The sequence below is a fragment of the Bacillus rossius genome, chromosome 7 (genome assembly GCF_032445375.1).
Source record: "Bacillus rossius redtenbacheri isolate Brsri chromosome 7, Brsri_v3, whole genome shotgun sequence".
Classification (NCBI taxonomy): Eukaryota; Metazoa; Arthropoda; class Insecta; order Phasmatodea; family Bacillidae; genus Bacillus; species Bacillus rossius.
The window spans coordinates 68,209,428-68,236,426 of record NC_086335.1 but is presented as its reverse complement, the minus strand read 5'-3'; the positions used below and the strand labels follow the sequence as shown (position 1 = coordinate 68,236,426).

Genomic DNA, 26,999 nt, shown 5'->3' with positions numbered 1-26,999 from the left:
CACAAACAAATGAGAAATATATACAAAGGGTCCTTTTTTAAAGTCACTGAACAGTATCCATAAAAGATTGTCCCAGTTTCAGTGATATATTATAACAGTTTAATTAGGACTATTTATAACTAATCATATATTAAATTGAAATATACAAATATTCAGTATGTGCGCATTTTGTTGCACGGCACACGTACAACTTAAAGTCCCATTCTTCCCACTCTTTGGTTAACGAGTCCGGAGTAATGGAAGCAATAGCCTCTTCAGTTCTGTGTCTCAACTCTGGCAAATCATTAGGTAGCGGCGGAACGTAGACACTGTCTTTCACAAAGCCCCAGAGGGAGGGGAAAAATTCGCATGGCGTTGTGTCAGTTGAACGAGGAGGCCAGCGAAAAAGAGCTCTGTCTTCTCGGCCATTATGACCAATCCAACGGTCAGGGACTTCGACGTTCAACCACTCTCGTACAAAGAGATTCCAATTAGAAGGAGCTCCATCCTGTGGTTGCCGAATAAAAATTACGGGTTTTAGGTTTACCCTATACTGATAGAGAAAAAAACATTATTTCGCGCTACAAGCGAGAAAACAAAAAAGCAGTATGTTACTCTTTAAAGGCGACTTTGAACCGAAACAGTCCGACGCCTACAGTTGCTACTATAAAGCCTGGTCTACAATTGCAATGTCCTAACCTGTGTCCGAAGGACACTCGTCGCTGATTGGTCCACGTGACCCTCTGACGCCATGCGTCATGTGGGCGAAGGTCCGAACCTACTTTGTCGGAAGACATTCGTCAATTTGAACTTTTTGTCCCAACCTGTGTCCTTTGGTAGCATTGAACAGCAACAGAACACTAACAATATTCGAGTTTCCGGTTCCCGTTTGCAAAACATGCACGAAAACAATTTTAAAAAAAATATCGAAAGACATTTACTGCGCTCTGGTGACAACTTTAGAAATCAATATTCGGACGTAGGACACTGCAATTGTAGACAAAGCTGTTTTCCGTGCGTCAATGTGACGTCATTCATATTCGGATAAGGACGCGGACCACGCACAGGTTAGGACAATTGTAGACGGGCCTTGACTGGGGCATTGTTTAGTGGATACAGGGAGAGTGCAGCCCGGAGTGTGGTGACCGCGACTGTCGCGCTGCTTGCAGTGCTGGCGCCCTACGACCACGACAAGGCGTGGCAGGACCACCTGAAGAAGCTGGCCGACATCGACCGCTTCTACCCCAGCAAGTACCCGCTGTCGTACCGCTACGGCCTGGGCTCGCCCAACCCGCGGCGCAGCGCTACGCCCCTGCGGACCGTCTCCCCGGCGCCCTCCGACAAGGCCCTGGGCTTCAACTACGCCGGTGAGCCTCCCTTCATTCTTTCAATACATATACTGTATAGAAGTCGCCAGCCCAGGTTAACATTTCTAATACGGTTTTGAGGTGGTTGGTTAATTCACCGCCGCAATCGCCACCATCTCTAGGGCATCGACTTGTGGTGGTCCCTAGCGGACAAGTGTCGAACTCTTCAAACACCCCTTCCCCCTCCCGTTGAACGACCTCGAGCTGCAGTGAAATGATTGGTGGAGGGTGCGGAGGATTGACAGCGGGCGACAGTGCTGCGCTCTAACGTGTAAATAACAACTAAGACGATACAGGGCGTTACGGCAGCGCACTGCAGCGGTGAAGTTCCCAAGCTGCTTATCATACGCTTCTGAAAAACGTAGAGTAAATCCTATCCACTCGCGACTTCTATACAGTATATATATTCAAAGGTTCATTTATCAAAGATTATTAATATCGGCTAGAATGGGCTGGACGCATTACACATGCTTTTCTTCCACATGCCATCCATTGTACACTGTGACTCAGTTCGCAATTTGTGTACTAGCTACTAAATACTATGTCATTTCTGCAATTTTTTTTTCATAACCTCTACTATTTGACAGATTAGTGCGTAGTGAAACACGATTATTATTATTTTTGGATCTAGTATTTAAAAAATGGATGCTTCTACGTATGTACGCGCCGGTCCTCGTCAGAGCTCGACTGTAGGCAGCTCAGCGCTGGGAGCATGCGTAGCTGCAGAGCGCTCTCTACCCGGTGTTGAGCGAGGGTCATGTCTGCAGGCCAGCCCATCTACACCCTCGTCGGAGCTCGACTGTAGGCAGCTCAGCGCTGGGAGCATGCGTAGCTGCAGAGCGCTCTCTACCCGGTGTTGAGCGAGGGTCGTGTCTGCAGGCCAGCCCATCTACACCCGCGGCGGACTGACGCGCCGGCCCTTGTCGGAGCTCGACTGTAGGCAGCTCAGCGCTGGGAGAATGCGCAGCTGCAGTGCGCTCTCTACCCGGTGTTGAGCGAGGGTCGTGTCTGCAGGCCAGCCCATCTACACCCGCGGCGGACTGACGCGCCGGCCCTTGTCGGAGCTCGACTGTAGACAGCTCAGCGCTGGGAGCATGCGCAGCTGCAGAGCGCTCTCTACCCGGTGTTGAGCGAGGGTCGTGTCTGCAGGCCAGCCCATCTACACCCGCGGCGGACTGACGCGCCGGCCCTTGTCGGAGCTGCTGGAGCCACTGTCTTCCATGCCGCTGTCGAGGATCACCAGGGACCCCTGGTGGTGGGACTACCCCGAGCTGCGGCCCTACCAGTCGCCCTACAACTGGCCCTACTCGTCCTACTCGCCCTTCTACCTGCGCGACAGCTACCTGTCGCCCGTCAAGAGGACCTACCTGTGGGACAAGCACCCCATGAGGCCCTACGGTGAGTTCCTGTGTCTCGAGACACGAGCCCCTCTTAAGCTCGGACTTGTTGCTTGATCAGTAGGGACCGGAAAAATTCGCGGTTCAATCACCTCCAGGATGAACTCCATAGTTCTACGTACACTCGGTCAAATGCCACCCACTCATTGGCTGCTGTCTTGTGAGACGTTCCAGCGAAGCAGCCTGTGATTCGATAAAGCTTTGGTCGGGTGTTTCTCATTGGCCCAGCGTCATCCAGGTGAGTTTGGGAGACAATTGCAGAGGCAGCACTGAGGTATAACGTTTTGTATTTTAGCCCTTCGTGAAATGAATTCGCGAATTTTTCCGGTCTCTATTGATCAGGCAATACCGCCGCAGGGTGAGCTGCAACTGTACTGTCATCACAGCCATTGCGGGCCTCGAGGTCCGAGTGCAAGATCCGGGCATCGAACCGCGGGCCCGCGTAGAGTTCCAGGCCGTGGATTGCCGCCCGCTACCTCTAGTTGTGAAGATAGATATTAGGTTTTAATGGTGATGTAGATAACCATGAGGTGTTGTGAGTGGGGTGGTTTGGCGGGGTTGCAGTCAGGACTCTAACCCGTGACTTTGCTGAGGGTGATTTCAGGGAGCACGTGTTCCTAACCTAACTGAAACTAAGTGTACTTGTTTTGGGAGCGGTCTTGGTTAGAATAGGCTCCAGGTGCGTCCCGGGCCGAAGCCTTCACGCCTGATCTTCAGCAATGCAGAAAGGGTGGCATGCATCGCGTGCTTTGTTCGGTGATTGCCCAGCCATGGCAGCGATTGACACCATGACTGACTCCCCTAAACTCTAGACCCTTAGTCCCCAAAGTGGTCCAGGTGGACCTCTAGTGGTCCACTGGAGACTCGTCGGGGGCCTACGTTGGCGTGACAAAAAAAAATGGAGGGTTCACAATTTATTCGTAAGCGGGGGGTCCACGATAATTTATCTGCTTTCGATAGTGAAGAACCATAATGTTGGCTTGACTTCACCCGTCAATGTAGGCAGACGATATTTTAGGAAGCTCAGCGACTGTTACGTGTAAAAAACTTGCATATTCCATATTCAGTACAACGTGTCGAGACTTGCAAAAGTGCCGCCGCCGCCGTCCGCAACGCTTCTTCAGACGTGCAAAGGGACGATCTAATGTTCAAATTTTTTTTGTCGATTTTTGGGAATATGGTATGTAATAATGTAGCTGCAGGGGTTCCACCAGAACCAGCTAAATTTTGAAAGTGGTCTATGAGGAAAAAAAAATTGGTTGTCTGTAAAGTCGGTTTACGGACGATAGTTTAACGTGACGTCATAAAAAATCAGTGATGAAATGATTGCATACTTTTATGAATAAAATTGAATCACTATTTTGTATGGATACAAAGAAGGAGTGAAATGAAATCTACAATTTAATCGATAAATTTACTTTTATTTGCACTCCTTAATTCAAATATGTTTATTACTTTAACGAAGAGATTATTTTAACTATAAATTTTATACATGTTTGCTATTTAACTTCTTCCAATCTGTGTTATTCTGTTAAGGAAAGGACGATGATAGGAAAAGTAGGAAACGAATGGGAGTGTTTCCAGTTTAAAGTGCCTCGAAAAAGTCAAATCGATGGTTGTTCCAATCGAGTGGAAGAGAGATATATGCGACGCAAGCGTACAATGAGCGTAATGGGACAATGTGCGTAACGGGACACTTTTTCGTGCGTGCAGCCGTCGTTCATCGATTTATTAGACGTTGTCACGTCAAAAAAATGTCTGGGAACCTCTGTTCTAGACCATAACTAGATAAGTTAGACCCAGTTCAAACCATAGACACAGGGAAAAAGTTTGGGCTCTTTAATGCGGTGTTAAATATTGCAAGCTTTGAAAAGTTACTTCTTATATCAGCTGAACACTCACTGAATACACATTAGTGAAATTTTCTTTTAGTTCAAAAAAAAAAATTTTAACATACAGTTGATTCAGACAAAATCATAAAAATCAGGAAAAAAGGTAAAAGTCAATAACAATAACTGAAGATTCCACTCTGAGGGCTAATTGACTCCCATCTGAAGCATACGTCGCTAGGAACAAACAGGAATTTCGGAGGCTGTGCGCGCTAAGGAGGGTCGTGGGTTCGAACCCCGCGCTCTGGCATGAGTTCACGAGCACCGAGTTCAAGGTCATGTGTTGTGTCTTGGAAATCCCGCCGCCTTCGGGCTCTGGCGCACTGCAGCCAACAAACTAACAAACACTACGTCAAGTGGTCAATGGTGTCTTGTCATTTGAACATGATGTTTGGCAAGAACACAAGTTACTCGTCTGTGCGTTCTTCAGGTAAATGATCCGAGGTATGTTATGTTGTTTAAGGCTCGTTTAACGTTTGTTTGTGCTCACTGTGTTTATTTCAAAAACATGAGGTTCATCAAAAACGTATCTTCGATTAAAAATTTTTTGATGTGTAATATCTGAGCTCTCGATATACGGCATTCGATAGGAGAAATTTCGTGAATGAACGGAAGTCTCGTGAAATCACGGTGCTGCCATCTGTGGCGGATGGTGAAAACAAAAGTTCACAAAGCCAAAGGCAAACCTTATAATTATTATCAACGGTCTAGCTAATCTTAACAAGATGAACTGTGTTTTTTTATTCTAATTCCATGTCTAAAATCAGGTTAAAAGCCAGGGTTTCGTATTTCTTAAAATCTTTGTAGATCGGAACCGTTTCATTATATATTTTAAAATTTCGCTCTCCAAATCGAATTATTCTATAGTCGACGTAGCGGGAGCGGAAACTACGTGTGAATTGCGTCCAGAAATGTATTTGATAACACTATTTGCGTATGCTCATCACGCTTGGCATTATTAATTTTAAGGATTTTACGTTAAGTTTCGTGTCAGAGGCCCGAGTTTCGTTTTATTAGTGTATTTGCAACATGAGAACAAGTGAATTTTCTGGTTATCGAAGTTAGGTGTTACACATCACTGGGGAGTACTCAAAGACTCCCTCACATTTTTAAGTGGCAAATAAATATATGGCGTTATTATTGTTTTTGTTGTTATGAATGTATAGCGTACTAAATTATATGTTGAACATGGTATAAAACAGTTCTAATTGAAATTTAAAACTAACACATACCTTTTTTGAAAAAACCCTAGAAATGTATTTTAGAAATTTCAGTAGTGTACAAATGTCACAAAATTTACTAACCTATATTAGCAATGAAATATTAAAAAGACATTCCTAGAGTTTCAACTTAAATTGTCGCAACGTTTGACTTTTTAGTAAAACAGTGAGAATTTTGTCTTATTGTAATGCTGCACTGACTTTGCTTCCCGTTTATCTAAGGAGGTTTCTTTAAAAGCATTGTACCCAAATATTCACTCCATTTTTTTTTATATTTCCCCTGACTGATGCTCGATTGCTCACAGAACGCCTGACGTAGCGTGTTCTATCTGTTCCAGCTCATGTTTTCTAGGCGAGAACCAACTCTATGGCGCTCCGAGAGCGACCCGAGGCTCCGACACTTGAATATCGACCCTGTTACATCACGCAGCACTCTATCAACTCGAGTGTTCTATGGCGCAGCCACTACACGGTACCAACTGTTCGATCTGACAAGCAGGGGAAGCCTTCATTTCACAGACGAGAGAGCCACACCCGAAGTTCCCCGAAGTTCATGCTCGTTTTTTTTTTATCCCGTTCTATCTCATTGTATAAACCGGTGTGGCATTAAATTTTGCGGTCGATTAGGATAGGTTAGCTACATTATAAATACTTTAAAACATGTGGATGGTTGGTTATATTAGGTAAGTATAGCTACATTAAAAATACTGTAAAAACAATTTATGTTTGCTTAGCAAATAACTTTATAATATATAGCTATCCAGGGCTAGGGAACCGTTCACATGATTTCACAGTATCTTTAATGTAGCTATCCTAACCAAATCAACCGTCCACAATGTTTTAAAGTATTTATAATGTAGCTAACCTAACCTAATTGACCATTAGTTATCATGAACCAAAAAAAAACGAAGATGCAAGATCGGGCGTTTGGCTCTCTCGTCTGTGAAAAGAAGGCTTCCCTCAACCGGTAGCCCCCGACACACAGCGGAACTGGAAGATTTGTCTCAGCAAATTACTTGTCGCATGTGGACATTCAGACATGAAGTGAGGCTTCAACCACATAGGCATGGTTCCTTAAACCAGGTGTTTCTTCAACTAAAATCCTTGATATTTTTTTTTTCAGTTAATGTAAACATAATCATTAATTTCCACTTAAATGTTTGTAAAGTAAAAAAATACTCCGCGCATGCTGATTATTTATTCAACCGCAAAAAAAATTAAACAACCCATAATCTGTTTTATTATAGCCTGACTTTTCTCCCAGGAAATTTGATTGAATATTTTTGTGGGCACTACACACAACTTTTTTATGCCACACATTTTCATTTTGTTTTAATATTTTAAGATTATTAAGTTTTTAATTTTAATTGTCTTCCGACACCTATCTCGCAAAAGGTCTTTTAAAAATTATCATCTCTTGCTGCTGTAAGTAATTTAATCTATGCCAGACTCTAAGAAAAGGACTAAATAAAATGTATTAAAAAATATTTTGAGAGCAAAATATCGGCTTAAAAAAATTATTATTTTTAAGAAACTTATTGAATCAACATAGAACGAACAATTTATTTTTAAGTGGCAAATAAATATATAGCGTTATTATTGTTATTGTTGTTATGAATGTATAGCGTACTAAATTATATGTTGAACATGGAATAAAACAGTTCTAATTGAAATTTAAAACTAACATATACCTTTTTTGAAAAACCCTAGAAATGTCTTTTAGAAATTTCAGTAGTGTAAAATTGTCAGAAAATTTACTAACCTATATTAGCAATGAAATATTAAAAAGACATTCCTGGAGTTTCAACATAATTGTCGAAACGTTTGACCTTTTAGCAAAACAGTGAGAATTTTGTCTTATTGTAATGCTACACACTTTATAAGAGTAGTTTCAAAGGGCAAATTTGGTTGTTTTTTCTATCCTTCGTTAAAAATAGCAAGCAATAAAAAATCACGAAAACACAAAAAAAAAATTACAAACCCTTTTTAAAAACTGCTTGTATTTTATCACAGCGTTCCTTATTTATTATCTCCATTAAGTTATTTTTTTGGAACGCTTTTGTTCCGTTTCTTGTTTCCTTTGGTTGAATTTTATTGTGTTATATTCACTTTATTTATAATTTATTTACACATAGACTATAAAATATTCTACGGGACATGTTTCTTCTCTACTGCACTGCCAGTCCCTTCATTAGACTTAAGAGCCAATATACGAATACGAATGTGATGTGAAAAACGAACTTGAAATTTGTGTTGTTTCCAATGCACACAAGGATTTTTATTTTGAAAAATAAATCGCTCCAAATGAATATGTCTGGTCTTTTTATTTACACCTTTAACATTTATCACAGCTGAATTTATATTTATTTTTGTTGATTTGTAAACATCTTAGTTGTCGGTATACGGCATTTGGTAGAAATCATTTCTTGAATGGAACGGAAGCTGCGTGGAACGGAAATGTGTAACCACGGTGCTGCCATCTGTGACGGGTGGCGCGAACCAAAGTTCATAGATACAAATGTAAACTTTATAGTATTAACTTTTTAATTAATTTACAAGATGGGCAATATGTAAGGACCGGAAAAATTCGCGGGTTCAATGACCTGCAGGATGAACTCCATAGTTCTACGTACACTCGGTCAAATGCCACCCACTCATTGGCTGCTGTCGTGTGAGACGTCCCAACGTAGCAGCCTGTGATTCGATAAAGCTTTGGTTGGGTGTTTCTCATTGTCCCAGAGTCATCCAGGTGAGTTGTGAGCCGATAGCAGAGGCAGCACTGAGGTATAACGGTTTTTATTTTAGCCTATCGCGAAATGAATTCGCGAATTTTTCCGGTCTCCACCAATATGTTAATAAAATCCCTTGTCGAAAATCAGGTCCACGCCTGTATTTATTATTTTGTTTCAAGTCTCTTCGCTTTTATCGGAGCCGGTTCATTTTATAGTTTAATATTTCGCTTTGCAAATTGAATCATTTGACAGTCGGCGTAGTTGCTTCGGCAGCGAATTCTAGCGGCGGGTGCGAAAACTGAGTGTGATTCGCATCCAAAAAAAAATGTAGTTGCAAACACGATTTTCGAATATTCATCATGCTCAGCATTATTTTGAAGAACTCTATACGTTGAATGTCGTGTCCTAAATTCGTATTATATGTTTATTTGCAACATTATAAATTTGCTCGTTACCGAGGTCACATGTTTAAACATCACTGAAAGACTCACTCTCATTTTTTAGCGTATTTACATTCATATCAACACTTTCGAGTCCTTGTTAAGTGTCGAATTTCATCAAGAAGTGTTCGAAACATGAAACTTGTTTTTTTTTTCTAATCCGTTCTCAGCCGGAGCAGATGTGCGACAGGCCATGTCCAGTTTGGAGCCCGGACAGTTCACGTGATGAAAAAAGTGATGGCTGTCAGGAGTCGACCCAGAAGTGTCCACACCGTTAAATATTTTCACCTTCAAATTCGCGAAGGAAACTGGTTACAAATCATCCAGGGATCTTCGTAAATTTACAAACATCTTCTTAAATTTATGGACACTTGAGTTCACTATACTTTGAACGTGAATCCAAAAGATTTTTCTTGGTATATTTACTACAAAAATATCTAATAAAAAATAAATAAAAAGTTAAGCTTATAGCAATAAAACTGTTGTTTTGCCCACGTGTGTGTTTACCGTTGTTTAGGACGAAACATACACCTCGGAAGTCGAAATACGATCTAGTTTCAACTGAGATTCTGTTATTTTAATTTACAAAGAGCTCTTTGTTTGTCTGAGGGTCTTCTTCGTTTAAAAAAATCCATAAATTTACCGTAATTTTCAACAATGTACATTAGCTGAAAGAACACAGATTTCTGAATATTGTTGGAATCAATTTAGGAGAAAATGGATTATTCAGTGTGCTATCTACGTCAAACAAACTTTACATATACCTGCTAATTATTATTCATGAATGTTATGTAATAAAAAGTTGTTTTTTTTAATATGTAGCCTACTCTGTTATACCACTTCGTAAATACGAGTATGTACATATAATTTAAACACGCAGGAATTGTTCACAATAAAACACATATTAACTTATATATTTTTTTAATAAATGGGTAAAATATATTGTATTTCCTATAATGTACCTCCAGCATAAATCAATCGTTCTTAATTATAAATGCTACTGTGTGAAAACTATGAACATACTTGTGTCTTTTTTTTGTCATCGTCAAACCTGAAAGAGTTGGGTAAATCTCCATACGCAGAGCCATTGCAATCTGCATTCCATTGGCCTAATCCTGTAACGAGGTTGCAGCTAATCCCCGAGTCGTTGTTTACACACATTGTTACACAGCGCCTACGTATGAATTCCTAATTTACATCTCAGCGAATGACAGGGGGTCGTCACATCGCCATGAACACTATTGGCAGGCGCGTGTCAGACATTTAAGTGAGGTCTTCGTCAATGTGTTTGGCCAGTGTAAGTTTGTGTTTGGAACATAGGAACATGGGGGCGAGCAACTGCATGTCGGAGGCTCGGCGAGGCTGACGGAGCGAGGTGCGCAGTGGTAGCACACTGCACTCCTCACACCGCGGGAACACGGGTCCATCACAGCCATCCTGGCGCCTGTTTCCCAGGCACGAGTCCTCTCCCGATGTTACTTCCCTGGGTTGTGTCGTTCACCGAGTGCTATAGTCGTTGGTGGTAAAGACCAAAAGAAATTTAAAAAAAGAGTGCGTGCGTGGAGACGACACGTGACAGTGATACTTCTTACTTATTACATTATTAGTTATAGGAAACATAATTATAATTGTCGGAGGTCACAGATCAAAAAATGTATACGCAAGTATGCGAGCGCTAAATTATGCTATTGCGCAAGTATGCGAGTGTGAAAGTGTAAAGTATGCGATTATGCAAGTATGCAAGTGTGCGAGTATTCAAGTGTGTAAGTATGCAAGTAAGCATGTGTGCGAGTATTCAAGTATGCAAGTATGCAAGTGTGCAAGTATGCAAGAGTGCGAGTATTCAAATGTGTAAGTATTCAAATGTGTAAGTATTCAAATGTGTAAGTATGCAAGTATGCAAGTGTGCGAGTATTCAAGTGTGTAAGTATGCAAGTATGCAAGTATGCAAGTATGCAAGTGTACAAGTGTGCAAGTGTGCGAGTATTCAAGTATGCAAGTATGCAAGTGTGCAAGTATGCAAGAGTGCGAGTGTGCAAGCATGCAAGTGCACGAGTGTGAAAGCATGCGATGGTGCAATTATGCTGAGTAATTTCTACCCCTACCCTCTACCGTCTCCTCCCGTATAACGGGATCCCCACCACGTGCCCAACTATTCATTCCCCTCATGAGATCGGGAATTTTTCGTAACGCTCGAAAATTGTGAAACCCCCTCAGCAAAGAATTTTCGCTGCAATACAAATAAACCGTACCTAGGGGCTGGGAAGATAGGAGGTGGTCGGGAGGGCGGCACGGGGCCTACAAGAGCCTGGCTAGCTCGCGGGTGCGCCGCTCGACGGTCGCCGCCACGCGCTCCGCCCCCAGGCCCAGGCGGGCGACTTGCTGCTCCTGGTCGTCCAGCTCGCGGCCCAGGTCCTCGGCCAGCGCCCTCAGGAAGGCCACGGAGCCCAGCATGTCGTCCAGGTGGCGGTCCAGCAGGGTCGCCGCCGTCGCGGGCCGGGTCTCGCCCTGCGCCCGGCGGGAGCGACCTAGCCCGCCGCCGACCACCACGCTCCTGAGGCCGCCCCACCAGCTCATCCCGGCGTGACCGCCTCTCCTGCAGCCGACAGAGTACATGGAGGTGTGTGAGCAGATACCATCAGAGGGAGCAACGAGAGGCCACACAAACTAATTCAGATCTTCCCTTCAAAACAGGAGAGGGAAAGAGGATCGTTATTCATCAAAGAGATACCACAAACATGTCTATAGGCATTTTGGTTTATTCCTTAGAATTTTCTTCTCCTGTTTAAGATTAAATTTCAAAAAAATAGCAATCAAAAGACTGATCACCCATTATATATATAGGCCTATCTATATATAAAAAGAGAGAATGCTACGGACGGACCCGAAACCGCATTAAATATTAGCAAAAATTATTAAATTAAATACATTATATTAATTTTATAAATGTGTAAAAGAGTAAATATGAAATTACATTTAGTTCCAATCATAACACATTACCCAAAAAAAAACAATAAAATTATTTGGTCTTGAAATATATATAAATTTGTAAGTTCCTGTTACTTAAGTTCACATCTTCCTATCGGTCCGTAAGCTGACACTTTTAAGCTTGTTTTCACTCGCGAATCGTTGACGATTTGGGTGGGGGATGGATCAAAAAGTGAGGCAATAGGCCTTAGAGGACCAGGGCGGTAGTCCCTAGGCCATCGCAGGAAGCAGCGCTGGGAAGACTCCAGAGAAAAACTACCAGAACTCCGGGGCTGGCTCTAGGAGTATATCTCCAAACCACTTCTTGGTTTCTTGGATTCGTGGATTCGTGAATTCGCGGATTCGTGGATTCGTGAACCCTGCCAAAGGAGGGTGGATGATGCCGTCACTCCGGACAGTGCCGTGTCTTGGCTGGCCAGATCCCGACGCGGTAGATAAAGAACAAGTTCATAATTAAATTTAATTTACATAGAAGAAGAAGTACTGAAAAGATAACTCTACTTTTCACTACTGGCTGGATATATTATGCTATCTAATCTAGGGATCTCATCCCTGGTAGCATATTGACTACATAATGTGACGACTCCGCCGGAACCCGCGTGGACGATTACCGTAGACCAGCCAGGAAGAGGTCGCGCGCAGAAGTCCAGGGGCGCGCGGGAAGTGTCTTAATTAAAAACAGGGTTCAGCCACCTGGGACAAAGGTTGGGGGCGGGGGTGTACCGAAGATATCCGAAGGTGCCCGAAGGTGCCCGAAGGAGGCGGACCGAGAAACAAAACACAACCCGAGTGGTTAACTCGAAGTTCGCGCGATCACTGCGCTATCTAGAGAGACACTCCGAAAACAACCGCCTATCGACTCTAGCCAGGTCGAGATGGTGAAGCCTGTGTTCTTATGCTGTAGCCAGTGCTGCGCTCTGGCGGCCTAACTGAGAGGGGGAATGGAAGTACCCATCTCAAGCGCACAGGGAGCGCTGGGGGCTTTTCTCTGTCAGCCACGAGGTGGTTAGTTCTAAAGGAGCTCGTCAGATGGCGTGGGTGTCTCCAAATCACACCGCAGAACTGGAGGCTGAACGGCCTTGATTCAGGCCCATCGCCCTGCTGGGTTCATGAACTTTCGATGCCACTCGCTAGAGGGGGGTGAGAGGGGGGACTAAACGACACCACTCGGCATGGGAAAACGCGCCCTAACGTGACTTACTATGACTGAAACTAAGACATATATGTGACGGGAAGAGATGGTCCAAGCTGGGCTCTGAGAAGTGGTAACAACTCGCCCAGAGCTGTTGTGTGCAAAATTTAGTCATGCAGGGAAATAATGTTACAGGCCCCGGGCGTGACTGCAAGCGGGTGAAATATCATCCGGGCTGCTAACGTCGTCTTAGACTTGCAAAATATCAGATTGGCCCCTGAGAAAAGGTACCTCGGGCCACTGCAGCAAAGTTTAACTAAGTAGAGTAAACCAGACTAACAAAGTGTAGTAACTCACCCTTTTGTAACCAATTTATATGGAAAATAAAATTCCCAAAAATAATTTTAAAATTATAATAAAAATTAAAAAGACGTTGACGTCCCTCGGCTTCAGGTCCCCGTTTTCCCGTTGAAATAAATGTCCTGTTATGCCCGTACTGCCCTCGTCGGAGAGGTGTGGGTCCAGGCCAACGTGGCCGGGACCAGGAAAGGCGGGACCTGGAGGGAGAGTGAAGTGATTGCGAGGAATGTTGGTAGGTTGTCGCAAGCAGAACACGGCATTAACGAATTTCACGAGCCGTCTTTTATTAACGCTTATAAAGTCCTGCCGCAGCCTGGCGGAACCGTCGCGGAACAAGTGCCCTACCACGGCGACACGGACTCCCTGATGACGGGGCGGTTCTCAAATACGTTTCGGCGCGAATCGTAAAGTTTATTAATGCTAGGCTGACCCAGTGAGAGAGGGCCCGAAGACGGAGCGCTGTACATATGCGGCCCGTTACGTAATGTTCCGTGGACGGCGAAAAGTTCAGAGACTCGTAGCACCACGTTCGCGTTGTAGAAACTGCCCGCTAGACACGTCTCCCGATGACTCGTAAGTTAACAATGCTAAGCTGATTCGCGGTGGCAGCTCAGCTGCCGTGACCGACTGCGGACTGAGCGAACGTTCAATCCCGAGCGCAACGTGCGCGGCTCGCGGAGCAACGAACACGTCTGTCTCCGCTCGAGACCAGGACGCGACTGCCTCTCCCCGCTCGCCCGCGGGCCGGCGCCCGCGGGTGGCGGGGAGGGAGGGGAAAATCGGCCGGCGTGGGAGAGAGCTCCGTCCCGCGGCGCGCCAGGCTGCAATTACATACTACGGCGAAACACTTCAGAAAAAGTTATTGAATTATTTACAAAGACATACACGAGACATTAATTACACAGCGAACTTGCACAATGAATAATAAATAAAATAAGTTAATTACACACATTCAAATCCCTTAATCGTTTACAAATATATACACACTGAAATAAAAGATAAAGTCACATAGAAAAAACACTCGTTGGCATGCTAGGGCGCACGCGGGTGCGTCCCTGGCCGTCGCACACACTGGGGTTCACTGGGGGGGAAAACAGGCCCCCTCAGGCCCGCGTCGGTGGCCAGGTACGGCCTCTGTATCTGGGAGGGTACGACGACTGTCGTCATATGCCCCCCCTCTCCCGAGGCCGTCCTGGCCCCCGACGCTGACCTAGACCGGCAGCCGCGTCCGCGTCCGGCCACTTGTCTGGTCGTCGGAGCTCGTCACGTCATTCCGTCCGGGTCGGGCAAACTGGGGCAGGAGCTGCATCACGCTGCAGCGTAACCCCCCGTCGGTCGTTTGTCTTACGTCGCGGGGTTTGCGCTGACTCCCCCACTCGTAGTCCCGGAGGTAGTGGGGGGCCGTCTTCTCACGCGTGGACCGGCGCAACGCCGGTCCCCTCCCCGCGTGAGCGGTCATCCTCGGCTCCCCGGAAGGCAAGTCCAGGACCACCTGCTGGGCCCTGTCGACATCGCCCTCCCCACTGAGGAGCCGGACCGTTACCCCGTCTGTCACGTCCTTGCTCACGTCCGTCCCCGTCACCCGCCGTTCCCAGGAGTGGACGTACCTCCGTCCACGTCTCTGGGTAGGCTCCGGCAACGTCACCACTGGTTCACTCAGGTCGACCAGGTCGCCCTGAGCAGTGTTGTCATGTGTTACGTCCTCGATGAGCGGTCCATCAGTGTCGTTGGCGTAGGCGCTGACGTCATCAGGCGGGAGCACCCGGTCCACAAAGCGCTCCAGCTCTGCCATGCTTGCGCCACGCGGACCCCTTCCGCCCCTTCTGACGGGCGTCCGTTCCCCGCCCCCTCTTGCCAGTTGCCAACCACCGTTCCCCTTTTGCTGTCCCCCCGTAGGAGGCTGAGTCGGTGTCGTCGTGGGGGCCCGTCCATGTGTCGTGCCCCAGGTGTCGTCGTCCCTGTCAACGTTCCTGCCAACCCCCCGCAGTGACTTGGGGTGGGCGTGTCCTCGTCGACGTCCCTGATCCGGCTCCGGTGGCGTCACCACGGGGTCACCGAGGTCGACCAGGACTCCTACTGCGACGTTGTCATCGGTCCTGTCCCGTGTGTCGTCGTCCCTGTCAACGTTCCTGCCCACCCCCCGCAGTGACCTGGGGTGGGCGTGTCCTCGTCGACGTCCCTGATCCGGCTCCGGTGGCGTCACCACGGGGTCACCGAGGTCGACCAGGACTCCTACTGCGACGTTGTCATCGGTCCTGTCCCGTGTGTCGTCGTCCCTGTCAACGTTCCTGCCCACCCCCCGCAGTGACCTGGGGTGGGCGTGTCCCCGTCGACGTCCCTGATCCGGCTCCGGTGGCGTCACCACGGGGTCACCGAGGTCGACCAGGACCCCTTCGGTGACGTCATCCTCGGCCTCGTCACCGTCCACTGGTCCGCTGTCGTCGTGGTCGTACTCGTCGTGCGGGTCGCCTATCAGTCGAATGTCGTCCCTGTGCACCTTAGTTGTCCGTCCGTCGGCGCGACGCACGAGGTACGAGGTGGTGCCCAGTCTGTCTACGATCTCCTGTGGCCCCGCCCACTTAGGAGCCAGACTGGCGCAAAAGCCCCGCTCGCCAGCCGACAGGTGATGACACTTAACAAACACCTGCTGGCCAGGCTCTAGTCGTGCTGGGGGCTGGTGCGTCTGCGGCGTACGTCTAGTCAGGTAGTCAGCTTGGCGACGTCGGGCGTCTTCGCGCAGATCGTCCGTGGTCATGTCGTGCAAGTCGGGGGTTGCTCGCGCTTCCCCGGGCAGGGCGAGGTTCCGGCCCTGCACCAGTTCAGCGGGGGAATGGCCCGTGACCGCGTTCGTCCGACGGCGCAGGCAAAACAGCAGCGTCGGCAGGTGCAGGTCCCACTTGGTGTGGTCCTCGTCCAACCGGATGCGCAGCTGAGTTTTAATGTCCTGATTCCGCCTTTCGGTCGGATTCGCGCGCGGATGGTAGGTGGGCGTCGTGTGATGCTCCACCCCCCAACACGCGCAGGACACTCGCCAGCTTCTCCCCGTGAACTGCACCCCGTTGTCCGTCAGCAGGACCGCGGGGTACCCGTATCGCGGGAAGAACTCGCGCTCGAGCAGGGCAATCACGGTGCCGGCTTTCACGTTTGGTACTGCGAACGCCTCCGCCCAGCGGGTGAAGACATCCGTGACCACAACAATGAATCGCCGACCACGGGACGTGCGAGGATACGGCCCCATAATATCCACCGCCACAGTGTGGAAGGGATTCCGGGGCCGTCGTGGGACCTGCTGCTCCTTGCCGTCGGGTCGCCTGGACTTCCGCTCCTGGCAACGCAGGCAGGCCCGCACGTAGCGTCTCACTTCTGCCGCGTCGCCAGGCCAGCGGAACGTCCGTCTGACCTCACGCAGCGTCTGCTCCGCGCCCGGGTGTCCCGCCAGGGGGTGGTCATGCAGGTAGCTCAGGACCCAGCGCCTGGCCTCGGGCGGCACGTGGGTCCGCCACCCGCTCGACCTGTGAGCCCCCCTGGTCTGGAGCACCCCGTTCAGGCTCCGGCAGCCCGGTATCACCCCCTCCCCACACTCTGTCAGTCGGGTCCGGGTGTCGGGGTCCCGGAGTTGCGCCGCGTGGACCCACGCCAGCAGGTCAGTCATAGTCTCGGGTCGCGCGTCGGGTGCAGGAGCAGTGGGGCTTGTCAGCGCGTACAACGCGCACGGTCGCGGCACCGAGTCCTCTACCCCGCGCTCACGCTCAGGGAGGAGCACTTCCTCCCAGCCCTGGTCGTCGTGGAACTCATTCTCAGGGTCCGGATTCCGGGACAACTCGTCGGCCAACTGATTTTCACGTCCAGGAATGTGCTCGACCGTGAACGAGAATTCCTGGATCAGCATGGCCCACCGAGTGAACTTAGACTTCCGGCCCTGAGCGGAGTCCAACCAGCGGAGGCATTGGCTGTCGGTTCTCAGCGTGAATGAGCGGCCCTCGACGTGGTGACGGTACCTCTGTAGGGCCCAGACCACCGCAAGGCACTCTTGCTCATTCACGTGATACTTCCGCTCAGCCTGCCCAAACTTGGCACTGGCGTACTCGATCACGCGCCTCTCGCCCCGGTCATCCATCTGGTACAACACCGCCCCCATCCCCTCCCGACTCGCATCCGTCTGGATGAAGATGGGGCGGCTGGGCACCAGGCGTGAGAGCGTGTGACAGTTCCTGAACCGGCGCTTCACCTGTCGCAAGGCCTCGTCCGCGGCGGGGGTCCACCGGAACTTAGTCTTCGGCGACAGTAGGTCCGTCATCGGGGCCGTCACCGTGGCGAAGTCGGGGACGAAGGACCGCAGCCAGTTGAGCAGCCCCAGCAGCTTCTGGAGCTGCTTCCTGGTCTTCGGTGCCCCCTTTCCCTCTATTAGCTCCAACTGCTCAGGTCGGGGGCGGCACCCCTCCGCCGTCACTATGTGTCCTAGGAACTCTATTTCCATGGCCCCAATGTGGCATTTCTTTGGGGCGCACGTCAGTCCGTGTCTGGCCATACGTTCTAGCACCAATGCCAGATGGTGCGCGTGTTCCTCCCACGTCCTGGACCAGATGATAACGTCGTCCAGATAGGCACTGGCGAACTCACCAATGTACCCATCCAGAACACGTACCATCAGGGCCTGGAACGTGGCAGGGGCGTCCATGAGACCAAACGGCATGGCGCAGAACTGGTAACGTCGACCGTCTGGTGCCGTAAATGCCGTCTTAGGGCGGTCCTCCAGACATACCGGCACCTGCCAGTAGCCTGATTTTAAGTCTAGTGTCGTGAAAATAGTGGCGTCCCCCAGTCCTGCCAGTGCGTCTGTGATATTGATCTGCGGGGGCGGGGCGGGAATGGTCAGTTTGTTTATCGCCTTGAAGTTTACGCAAAAGCGTAGACTTCCGTCTTTCTTGGTGGCCAGCACCACCCGTGAGTTATACGGGGAGGTGCTGGGTTCCACTACCCCGTCACGTAACATCTCGTCAATTTGAGTCTGTATGGCCTCCCGTTCCCGGATGCCAAATCCGTATACCTTCTCAAAGGGAGGGCGGTGCGGTACCATCGGTATCCGGTGCTCCGTCACGTTTGTCCGTCGTAGCCGGTCCGCGGCCGCAAATACCTGTGCCTGAGAGGTGAGGACATGGTTGATGACATCGACGTACTCCTCTGGAACACCGTGCTGAAGGTCTTCTAGGCGAATGACTGACTGAGGGGGACTGGGGGGAACCTGGTGCACGCCGTACACCGTCCAGCGCCCCTGGGTGCCGAAGTGCATCCGGCCAGCTCGTACTTCCACGGTGGCGTCGACCTCGTGCAGCCATGGGACCCCCAGAATCAGCCCCTCGCGGAGCTCGGGGACCACCCAGGCCTCGACGTGGCTAACGTGACCAACGATGCTCATTGTTACCTGAGTGATGCCCCCTGCTGCAACGACGGCATCCCTGGTGGCCAGCTGCACCAGCTCCCTCCGCGGTGTCACTGCCTCCGCTCCCACCAGGTGGGCCGCGATGTAGGTTCGGCTGGCGGCGGTGTCCACCAGGGCCAGCATCTCCCGCCCGTTAGCGCGGACAGGAATTCGCAGCAGCTCCGGCTCCTCGGGGCCGACCTGCCCCAGCTGTGCAGTCGTCTGTCCCCCACCGCCCCCGGCCACCTGGCCGTCCGGGCGTGGGGAACTCGCGGCGAGGTCCGCGGCTCGCTCCGGCGCCGACGTGTTGACGTTCCGGTGGTCCACCTCGTCGACGACAGGTCGACGAGGCGGCTGGTCCGGCCCTGGTATAACCGGCCTCAGGGCCGCGGCGGTGGCGCCGGCAGTCAGCTGTCCCTGCACGGAGATGGCCGGCGGGATGCCTGCGCTGATGCTCTGGTTGTCCGCCCCGTCGACGGCGTATCGACGAGGCGGCTGGTCCGGCCCTGGTATACCCGGCCTCAGGGCCGCGGTGGTGGCGCCGGCAGTCAGCTGTCCCTGCCCGGAGATGGTCGGCGGGATGCCTGCGCTGATGCTCTGATTGTCCACCCCGTCGACGGCGTGTCGACGAGGCGGCTGGTCCGGCCCTGGTACACCCGGCCTCAGGGCCGCGGTGGTGGCGCCGGCAGTCAGCTGTCCCTGCCCGGAGATGGCCGGCGGGACGCCTGCGCTGATGCTCTGATTGTCCACCCCGTCGACGGCGTGTCGACGAGGCGGCTGGTCCGGCCCTGGTATAACCGGCCTCAGGGCCGCGGTGGTGGCGCCGGCAGTCAGCTGTCCCTGCACGGAGATGGCCGGCGGGATGCCTGCGCTGACGCTCTGGTTGTCCACCCCGTCGACGGCGTGTCGACGAGGCGGCTGGTCCGGCCCTGGTATACCCGGCCTCAGGGCCGCGGTGGTGGCGCCGGCAGTCAGCTGTCCCCGCAGTTGCCTCGGCATGGGGACAGCTGATGAGGAGTAGTCCTGTTGTCCCCTGCTTCCCGGCGGCATACAGGACGTTAGTGCGGTAGGCGCCGGTGGTGGTCGACGTGTTCTGTCAGTTACTGGGACTGCCGGTGGCTGGCGGGCCGGGGAGCGGCACCCAGTTGTCCCTCCGCCCCCGGTCCTGCGTTTCCCGCCTGCGACGTGTTGCCTTCGCGCGCCTCCTCCCACGCGGCTCTGGTGGGGCAGAGGCGATGCCAATGGTACGCGTCCGGGCAAAAACGGCATCGCGGCGGACGTTCGTCCCTCTCTCTCGTATCTGTCCGCTCGTGACGTCCTTCTCCTGTCGCAGCTGGTTCCGGGCGTTCCCTGGTGCCACCGCGGTCTGTTGTCCTGCGCGGTCCCGCGCCGCCGGCGTAGCTCACCACGGTCAAGTCACTGTCCGTGACCTCTGTGACGGTGACCCCTCGCGGCCCCGAGCGAGCACGGGGAGCTCACGCGCCCCTGAGTGCCGTCCTCCACTGCGACATGTCACGTTCGATCACGCGGGCGAGGGCCACGAACTCCTCCGTGTCACGACCAGCAGCCGTCCTCATGAAGGGGCGAAACTCTGGCAGCAATTGTTCGACAATGGTTGGCAACGCCGCACTCACGTCCCCACTTGTCCCCAATCGGCGGAACATGCGTAACTTCTCGTAAATGAACTGCTCTGCACTCTCGTCCTCCTCCTGGTTTCGGCAATAAAATGTCCGCAAACACATTGCCCGCGCCTGATCGTTATCAAACCTAGTTTTGACTTGGCGTACAAAATGTCCCCACTCGGTATCAAAACTCCCGGCCATTGACCACCAGTTCCTTGCCTCGCCGCGGAGCTGTCCCGCCACTCGCGGCGTCCACTCCGCCCGTCGCACTTCGTACAGTTTTAGGAGGTGTTCACACTCCCGCAAAAACTCCCGCGGGTCCTCGTTGTCTCTCCCCGCAAACTCTGGCAACTCAAACTGCGTGCTCACGTACCGCACTACCGGCCCATCTGCGTCCGCGTGCCTGTCCCCCTGTTCCCGTTTACTGTCCTCAACTGTGCTGTCCGTGCTGTTTGCGCCCTCGGCCGCGCCGCCGGACCCGCAAACCTCGTTTTTTACGTCCATTTTCGCGGAGTCTCCCTCCTCACACAAGTCCGTTTCGAAACTGATTAGATCGTATCTTTCTTGTCCCGCCTGTTTCCACGCCATCCTGTCCTCCTGTGCTACTGATCCGCGGATCGTGAACACAATCTCCCCCAGTAATACAATACGATCCTCCCCAGCGCGTTATCTTCAGTCCGGGATACCGCTGCACCGCCGTCTTGTATTTCTGTCCCCCACGACGCGCTATCTCTCGCCGAAACGTCTCGTGTTCGCGCCGTTCCCGCGCTGCGTTATCTCCCGCCGGCGCGCCGGCGCGACGTCTCGAATTCGAGCCGCTCCCACGCCGCGCAGCCGCACCTGCTTCCGTTCTGTCCTGCACCTGCGCGCTTGCGTGCGCTTGCGTGCGCTTGCGTGCGCTTGCGTATGCTTACGGCCCCACGTTGGGCGCCAAATGACGTCCCTCGGCTTCAGGTCCCCGTTTTCCCGTTGAAATAAATGTCCTGTTATGCCCGTACTGCCCTCGTCGGAGAGGTGTGGGTCCAGGCCAACGTGGCCGGGACCAGGAAAGGCGGGACCTGGAGGGAGAGTGAAGTGATTGCGAGGAATGTTGGTAGGTTGTCGCAAGCAGAACACGGCATTAACGAATTTCACGAGCCGTCTTTTATTAACGCTTATAAAGTCCTGCCGCAGCCTGGCGGAACCGTCGCGGAACAAGTGCCCTACCACGGCGACACGGACTCCCTGATGACGGGGCGGTTCTCAAATACGTTTCGGCGCGAATCGTAAAGTTTATTAATGCTAGGCTGACCCAGTGAGAGAGGGCCCGAAGACGGAGCGCTGTACATATGCGGCCCGTTACGTAATGTTCCGTGGACGGCGAAAAGTTCAGAGACTCGTAGCACCACGTTCGCGTTGTAGAAACTGCCCGCTAGACACGTCTCCCGATGACTCGTAAGTTAACAATGCTAAGCTGATTCGCGGTGGCCGCTCAGCTGCCGTGACCGACTGCGGACTGAGCGAACGTTCAATCCCGAGCGCAACGTGCGCGGCTCGCGGAGCAATGAACACGTCTGTCTCCGCTCGAGACCAGGACGCGACTGCCTCTCCCCGCTCGCCCGCGGGCCGGCGCCCGCGGGTGGCGGGGAGGGAGGGGAAAATCGGCCGGCGTGGGAGAGAGCTCCGTCCCGCGGCGCGCCAGGCTGCAATTACATACTACGGCGAAACACTTCAGAAAAAGTTATTGAATTATTTACAAAGACATACACGAGACATTAATTACACAGCGAACTTGCACAATGAATAATAAATAAAATAAGTTAATTACACACATTCAAATCCCTTAATCGTTTACAAATATATACACACTGAAATAAAAGATAAAGTCACATAGAAAAAACACTCGTTGGCATGCTAGGGCGCACGCGGGTGCGTCCCTGGCCGTCGCACACACTGGGGTTCACTGGGGGGGAAAACAGGCCCCCTCAGGCCCGCGTCGGTGGCCAGGTACGGCCTCTGTATCTGGGAGGGTACGACGACTGTCGTCAACGTGCCAAAATACCTAGTTTCCGGCACACCGGCAGGCCTCAGGGCGACGTCGATTGAGTCCACGCACCGCTCAGCGCGCCGCAGCACGCCGCCCTGCCGCCCCAGCCCCGCCGCCGAGGCCGCCCCCAGCTGCTCCGAGGCGCTCAGCAGCCCCAGGCACCGGCGCGAGGTCTCCAGGCAGCTCTGCTCCAGGCGGCGTCGCTCCTCCAGCAGCGCCCGGTCTGCTGTCGCCTTCCCTGCAGGCCCGCTGCGGCCTGTGTCTCCGCCTGCACACAGCTCTGCTCCAGTAGCGCCTGGTCTGCTGTCTCCGCCTGCACACACACTCAGGGCCTCGCTACTGCCTCCGGGCTCCTGCCTCTCCCCTTACAATAACTTCATGCTTGAAAGCACACGCATATTTTAACTAAACACACTCTTTTAATATCTAGTATTTATTTCAAAATAACGTTATCGACAGTGCAAGCTCTTACCTATGTTTTTAATTGTCTATATTTCTAGGTATATAATTATTGTATAGCGGGATTGTAAGTTTTTTTGCAGGAAAGTTACTAAAATAATTGCCAGACTAGTTATACAAATTATATTTCAGTTTTATGAAATTACATAATTGAAGACCTTGCTGCAGATGCTTCAAGGTCTGTACACTCATCACTACTTTCTGTCATATTTGATAAACGAACAGATGTTTATTTTTTCTCCATAGAGATTATACTTAGTAATCACCTTCGAGCATATAGAGTGCGTTCCAGCTATATGTTTTCATGTTCACATCTAAAACAGATGATGAGAGGCGACGTAGCAAGCGAGATATGCAGGTTGAATATTTAAAAGTGATTTTTATGGGTGAAAAATAATTTTAATTGTAACTGTGAACATAAGTTAGGAAAATAGAGGGGATAACTCCGCAACTTATCCCTTTTATGCACCAAAAGGTTACAGGGGATAACATTCTACAGTCTGTTGCTAAGGCATTTAAAAAGGTATTTATACCCTTTCTGCACCAGTTTATGCAGTGATTTTTTTACTGTATAGTCAACCAATAAAATTATTTTAGGTAAAAAGTGGACTTATCCCCTTTTTGCACCAAGGTCTTCAATTAATGCTGAACGAACAACATAAGAACCCGTGACACAGAACAAGAAACAAGGCAAGCATAGGGATTCAACAGGGACCTCAGCAGTAAAGCAATCATCAGTCAGTTGCAGAGACGAACACGAAAACCAGCTGAAATGAGCAGTCTCTCCTTGGCCGGGGGAGAAGGTCGGCTCTCTGCGCGACGCGACTCTAGGTCCGAGACATAGAGTAAGGCACGGGTCAGAGCCGGGCTGCCCTCGGTGGGGCAAGTGGCGGACCTAGCCGCGAGACGGTTAATAGTTCTCCGGTTTTTGACGTCATAACGTCTTATAAATCGATGAACTCCGGCTGCACGCACGAAAAAAATGTCACGTTCCGCACTGAGCCGAGCGTGCAAGAACCGGCCATCCACCGTGCGAGAAAATCTTTTGTAATATCATACAGGTTAGGGCTTGCATTTTAACTAATTGTTCGTGATTATATTTCAACAAATTATTTAAATTAAATTTGAAAAAAAAAACTGTAAATAATATTTGAAAATTAAAAAGTGTGCAATTTTTCATCAGTGTTTTCTTATGACGTTATCACGTTAAATTATCGTTCGTAAACCGACTTTACAGACCACCTCCCCCCCCCCCCCCCCTTTTTTTTATTTTCTCATTTCCCTCAATGCTCCAGTGACATTGCTCCGTGATCTATTCTCTCGCTCTCTTTTAAATAATGGCTATTTATGAGAAATTAGCCAATCAATTCCTCAAATCCCCAAATACCATCAAATCATTATTATTCGAATGATTCGAAATTAAAGGAAAGTATTTCAAGAAAAATATTTTAGGAATTAAAGAAAATTTAAAAATTCGTTTTATCACAGCCTACAGGCGTAAGCAGATTACAAAGTACCTATTTCTTCTGGAAATATTTTGGAAACTTATATAAACTTCTGAAACATTTCAAAAATTAGTGTATCCTTCATAGCATAGTTATGTTCTCCAATATTACAAAATGATCGATTAAACATGTTCTTATTTTCCATGCAGTGAAAATATTGTTAACGTTTTTAACCGAATGCATCCACCCTTTAATAGCTTTGAACGAATTTCAGATTATGCCAACTAAGGTAGTTATTATTTTTTTTTTCGACCGTCTAACACTATTTTTCATCCCTTGCAATAATAAAGTGGTCGAATAAAATTTTTATTTGTACCATGGTTTAAGATATTATTAAGATGGTTTGAAATAAAATCGAATAATTTTTATACTAAGGAAGTTTTGAATTTTTCCAAACTTCAATCCCTGTTTTTGAGGTAATACATCGTTTTATCAAAAAATATTTCAGCTAAAATTTTAGCCAAATTTAAATTTATACAATAAATTACAATGGATTTTATATTATGTCTATTTAAAAAAAAGTAATGACTTTTTTTCTTTCAAAACTGGTTATTTCCACCCCTTGCAGTAATGGTTGGTCATATAAAAAATTTATTAAAACAAAAGTTTTTAGTATTACCTACTCCTACGGGTATCAAAACGTTCAAACGTCATATTATAGGAGTTATGGAGAAATTTCTGTTTTTAAAAAAACCTTCCCCGGTTCTACCCATTTCGTCGGATATTGCCCATTAGCGAACTCGAACGAGATTTGCCATTGTAATTACTGCGAACACTATTCTGTAGTCATAAAGTTGTTTTCACGTAAATGTACAAATTAAAAAGCATCTGGAATTTTACGTGTATATATCTGTTCCATTTACAAAAAAAAAGGAGGGGGGGTTGTCTCTAAAGTCGGTTTACGAACGATAATTTTACGTGATAACTTCATAAGAAAACATTGATGAAAAATGGCATAGTTTTTAATTTTCAAATATTATTTACAGTTTTTGCAAATTTAATTTAAAAAATTTGTTTAAATATCATCACGAATAATTAGTTATAGAAATAAACTGATATCAAATCAGTATCAATAAATTGTTAATTTGAAATGACGAAATTGGACAATTAAATCAAACTTTTTAAATTGCTGCTTTTAAAAAGTCCGCCTTAACCTGTTTGATATTATAGAAGATTTTCTCGCACGGTGGTTGGCCGGTTCTTGCACGCTCGGCTCAGGCTGAACTTGACAAAAAGTCATGCTTTTTCGTGCGTGCAACCGGCGTTCATAGATATATAAGACGTTATCATAGGCGTGCCCAGACATTTCCATTAGGGGGGGCCCTGCTAAATTTTTTAATCAGAAGCTGAATTTAGAATGTTAAATAGCCTATATACATTCACTCATTGCCGTGTTTATTTTTTTTTTGAAGTATCAACGAGATATGTTTACTGGTTAATATTTATATCCATATAATTTTAACAATCTTGAAAAAATGTTATTTTTCCATAGACAATGTTTAAAGGGTACTTACACATTTTTCCCCCTCGAATTTTCCAATAGTTTGGTCCAGATCTACCTTGAAATGAACTTCTGTTTAGTGAATGCAAACACAGCAATTCAGACAACAGAACTTTAACAAACCTCTTAAAATATTTTTATTTTATTTTTTTTTTTGCTTGGCCATGACCTCGTGTTTTAAATAAACTAAGGCGGCTGTATTTCCAGAACGATAAAATGTTTAAAAATATTGTTAATTAACACGCTGCAACACTGAAAAACAGTTTGAGTGTCACAGTGCCAGGAATATACGAATATTAACGAACGCATTAGAGAAAATGCCGATCTGAGTGATTACATTAGGTGGGGGGGGGGGGGGGGGCATGGCCCACCTGGCCCCCCCTGTAGGCACGCCTATGGACGTTATCACGTCCAAAAAAAATTATACAGTGCAGAGCAGTGATTTGTTTAGGAACCTGACGTAGCTAAAAGCGAACCTTACCTCGCGGAGGAGATGTTGACTTGGTGGACATGAAGGCTCCGCTCTGTTACACGATGCCACGCAGCACAGCTGCCGTGTTGTGACGCGGGGTTGCCGGACGGGAGGAGTGTGTTCCGTAGGCGGGCGGGGAGTCCCCGGTCGCACGGACCGCACCGGGCCGCACGACGCTCGTTCCGTCATCCACCGCAGGCGCTTCAATTGCACCCAGGAGTCCTCGACGCTCTGCGGCGAGGGTGGGGTTCCGACAAAAGGTTGATTATTTCAGAGCTGTCGCTCCAAACTCATTACGACTGCTCTATTTCAGCAAATATTTACTAAGTCTTTTGAAAGGGCGGTAAATATCACAAAAGTGTTCACAAGATTTTTGGAATAAAAAAAAAATATGGAATTTCGAGAGCGCTATTGTTATAAATTTTCAGTAACAGCACTTAAGTAATGGTAGTGTTACAAGAGAATTGAAACTAATTACATGGCGAATGATA

General features: G+C 49.0%; 2 protein-coding genes across 6 annotated transcripts in view; one reads left to right on the top strand and one right to left on the bottom strand.

Moving 5' to 3' along the window:
• LOC134534296 (uncharacterized) overlaps nt 1–8,161 on the top strand; it is an 18,855-nt gene extending 10,694 nt beyond the window's left edge. For 2 of the 3 annotated variants that reach the window (XM_063372635.1, XM_063372636.1), the window contains exons 5-7: nt 1,149–1,346; nt 2,496–2,744; nt 6,191–8,161. In XM_063372635.1, coding sequence (XP_063228705.1) covers nt 1,149–1,346; nt 2,496–2,744; nt 6,191–6,204 — 461 coding nt within the window. In that variant the 3' untranslated portion in view covers nt 6,205–8,161. Of the gene's footprint in view, nt 1–1,148; nt 1,347–2,225; nt 2,357–2,495; nt 2,745–6,190 lie in introns of those variants that run through there. The other variant, XM_063372637.1, reaches the window with a different exon arrangement.
• On the bottom strand, nt 6,805–26,999 carry LOC134534297 (uncharacterized). Of its 3 annotated transcripts, none has more exons than XM_063372641.1 (3): nt 26,518–26,999; nt 22,641–22,884; nt 6,805–11,620 (listed from the first exon to the last, which is right to left on the bottom strand). In XM_063372641.1, exons 1-3 carry the CDS (start codon nt 26,546–26,548, stop codon nt 11,323–11,325), a joined length of 573 nt encoding a protein of 190 aa, XP_063228711.1. In that variant the 5' UTR covers nt 26,549–26,999; the 3' UTR covers nt 6,805–11,322. The 3 variants fall into 3 exon arrangements, with proteins under 3 accessions (XP_063228711.1, XP_063228710.1, XP_063228708.1); XM_063372640.1 differs by having other exon boundaries at nt 22,587–22,839; nt 26,518–26,997; XM_063372638.1 differs by having other exon boundaries at nt 22,587–22,884; nt 26,518–26,996.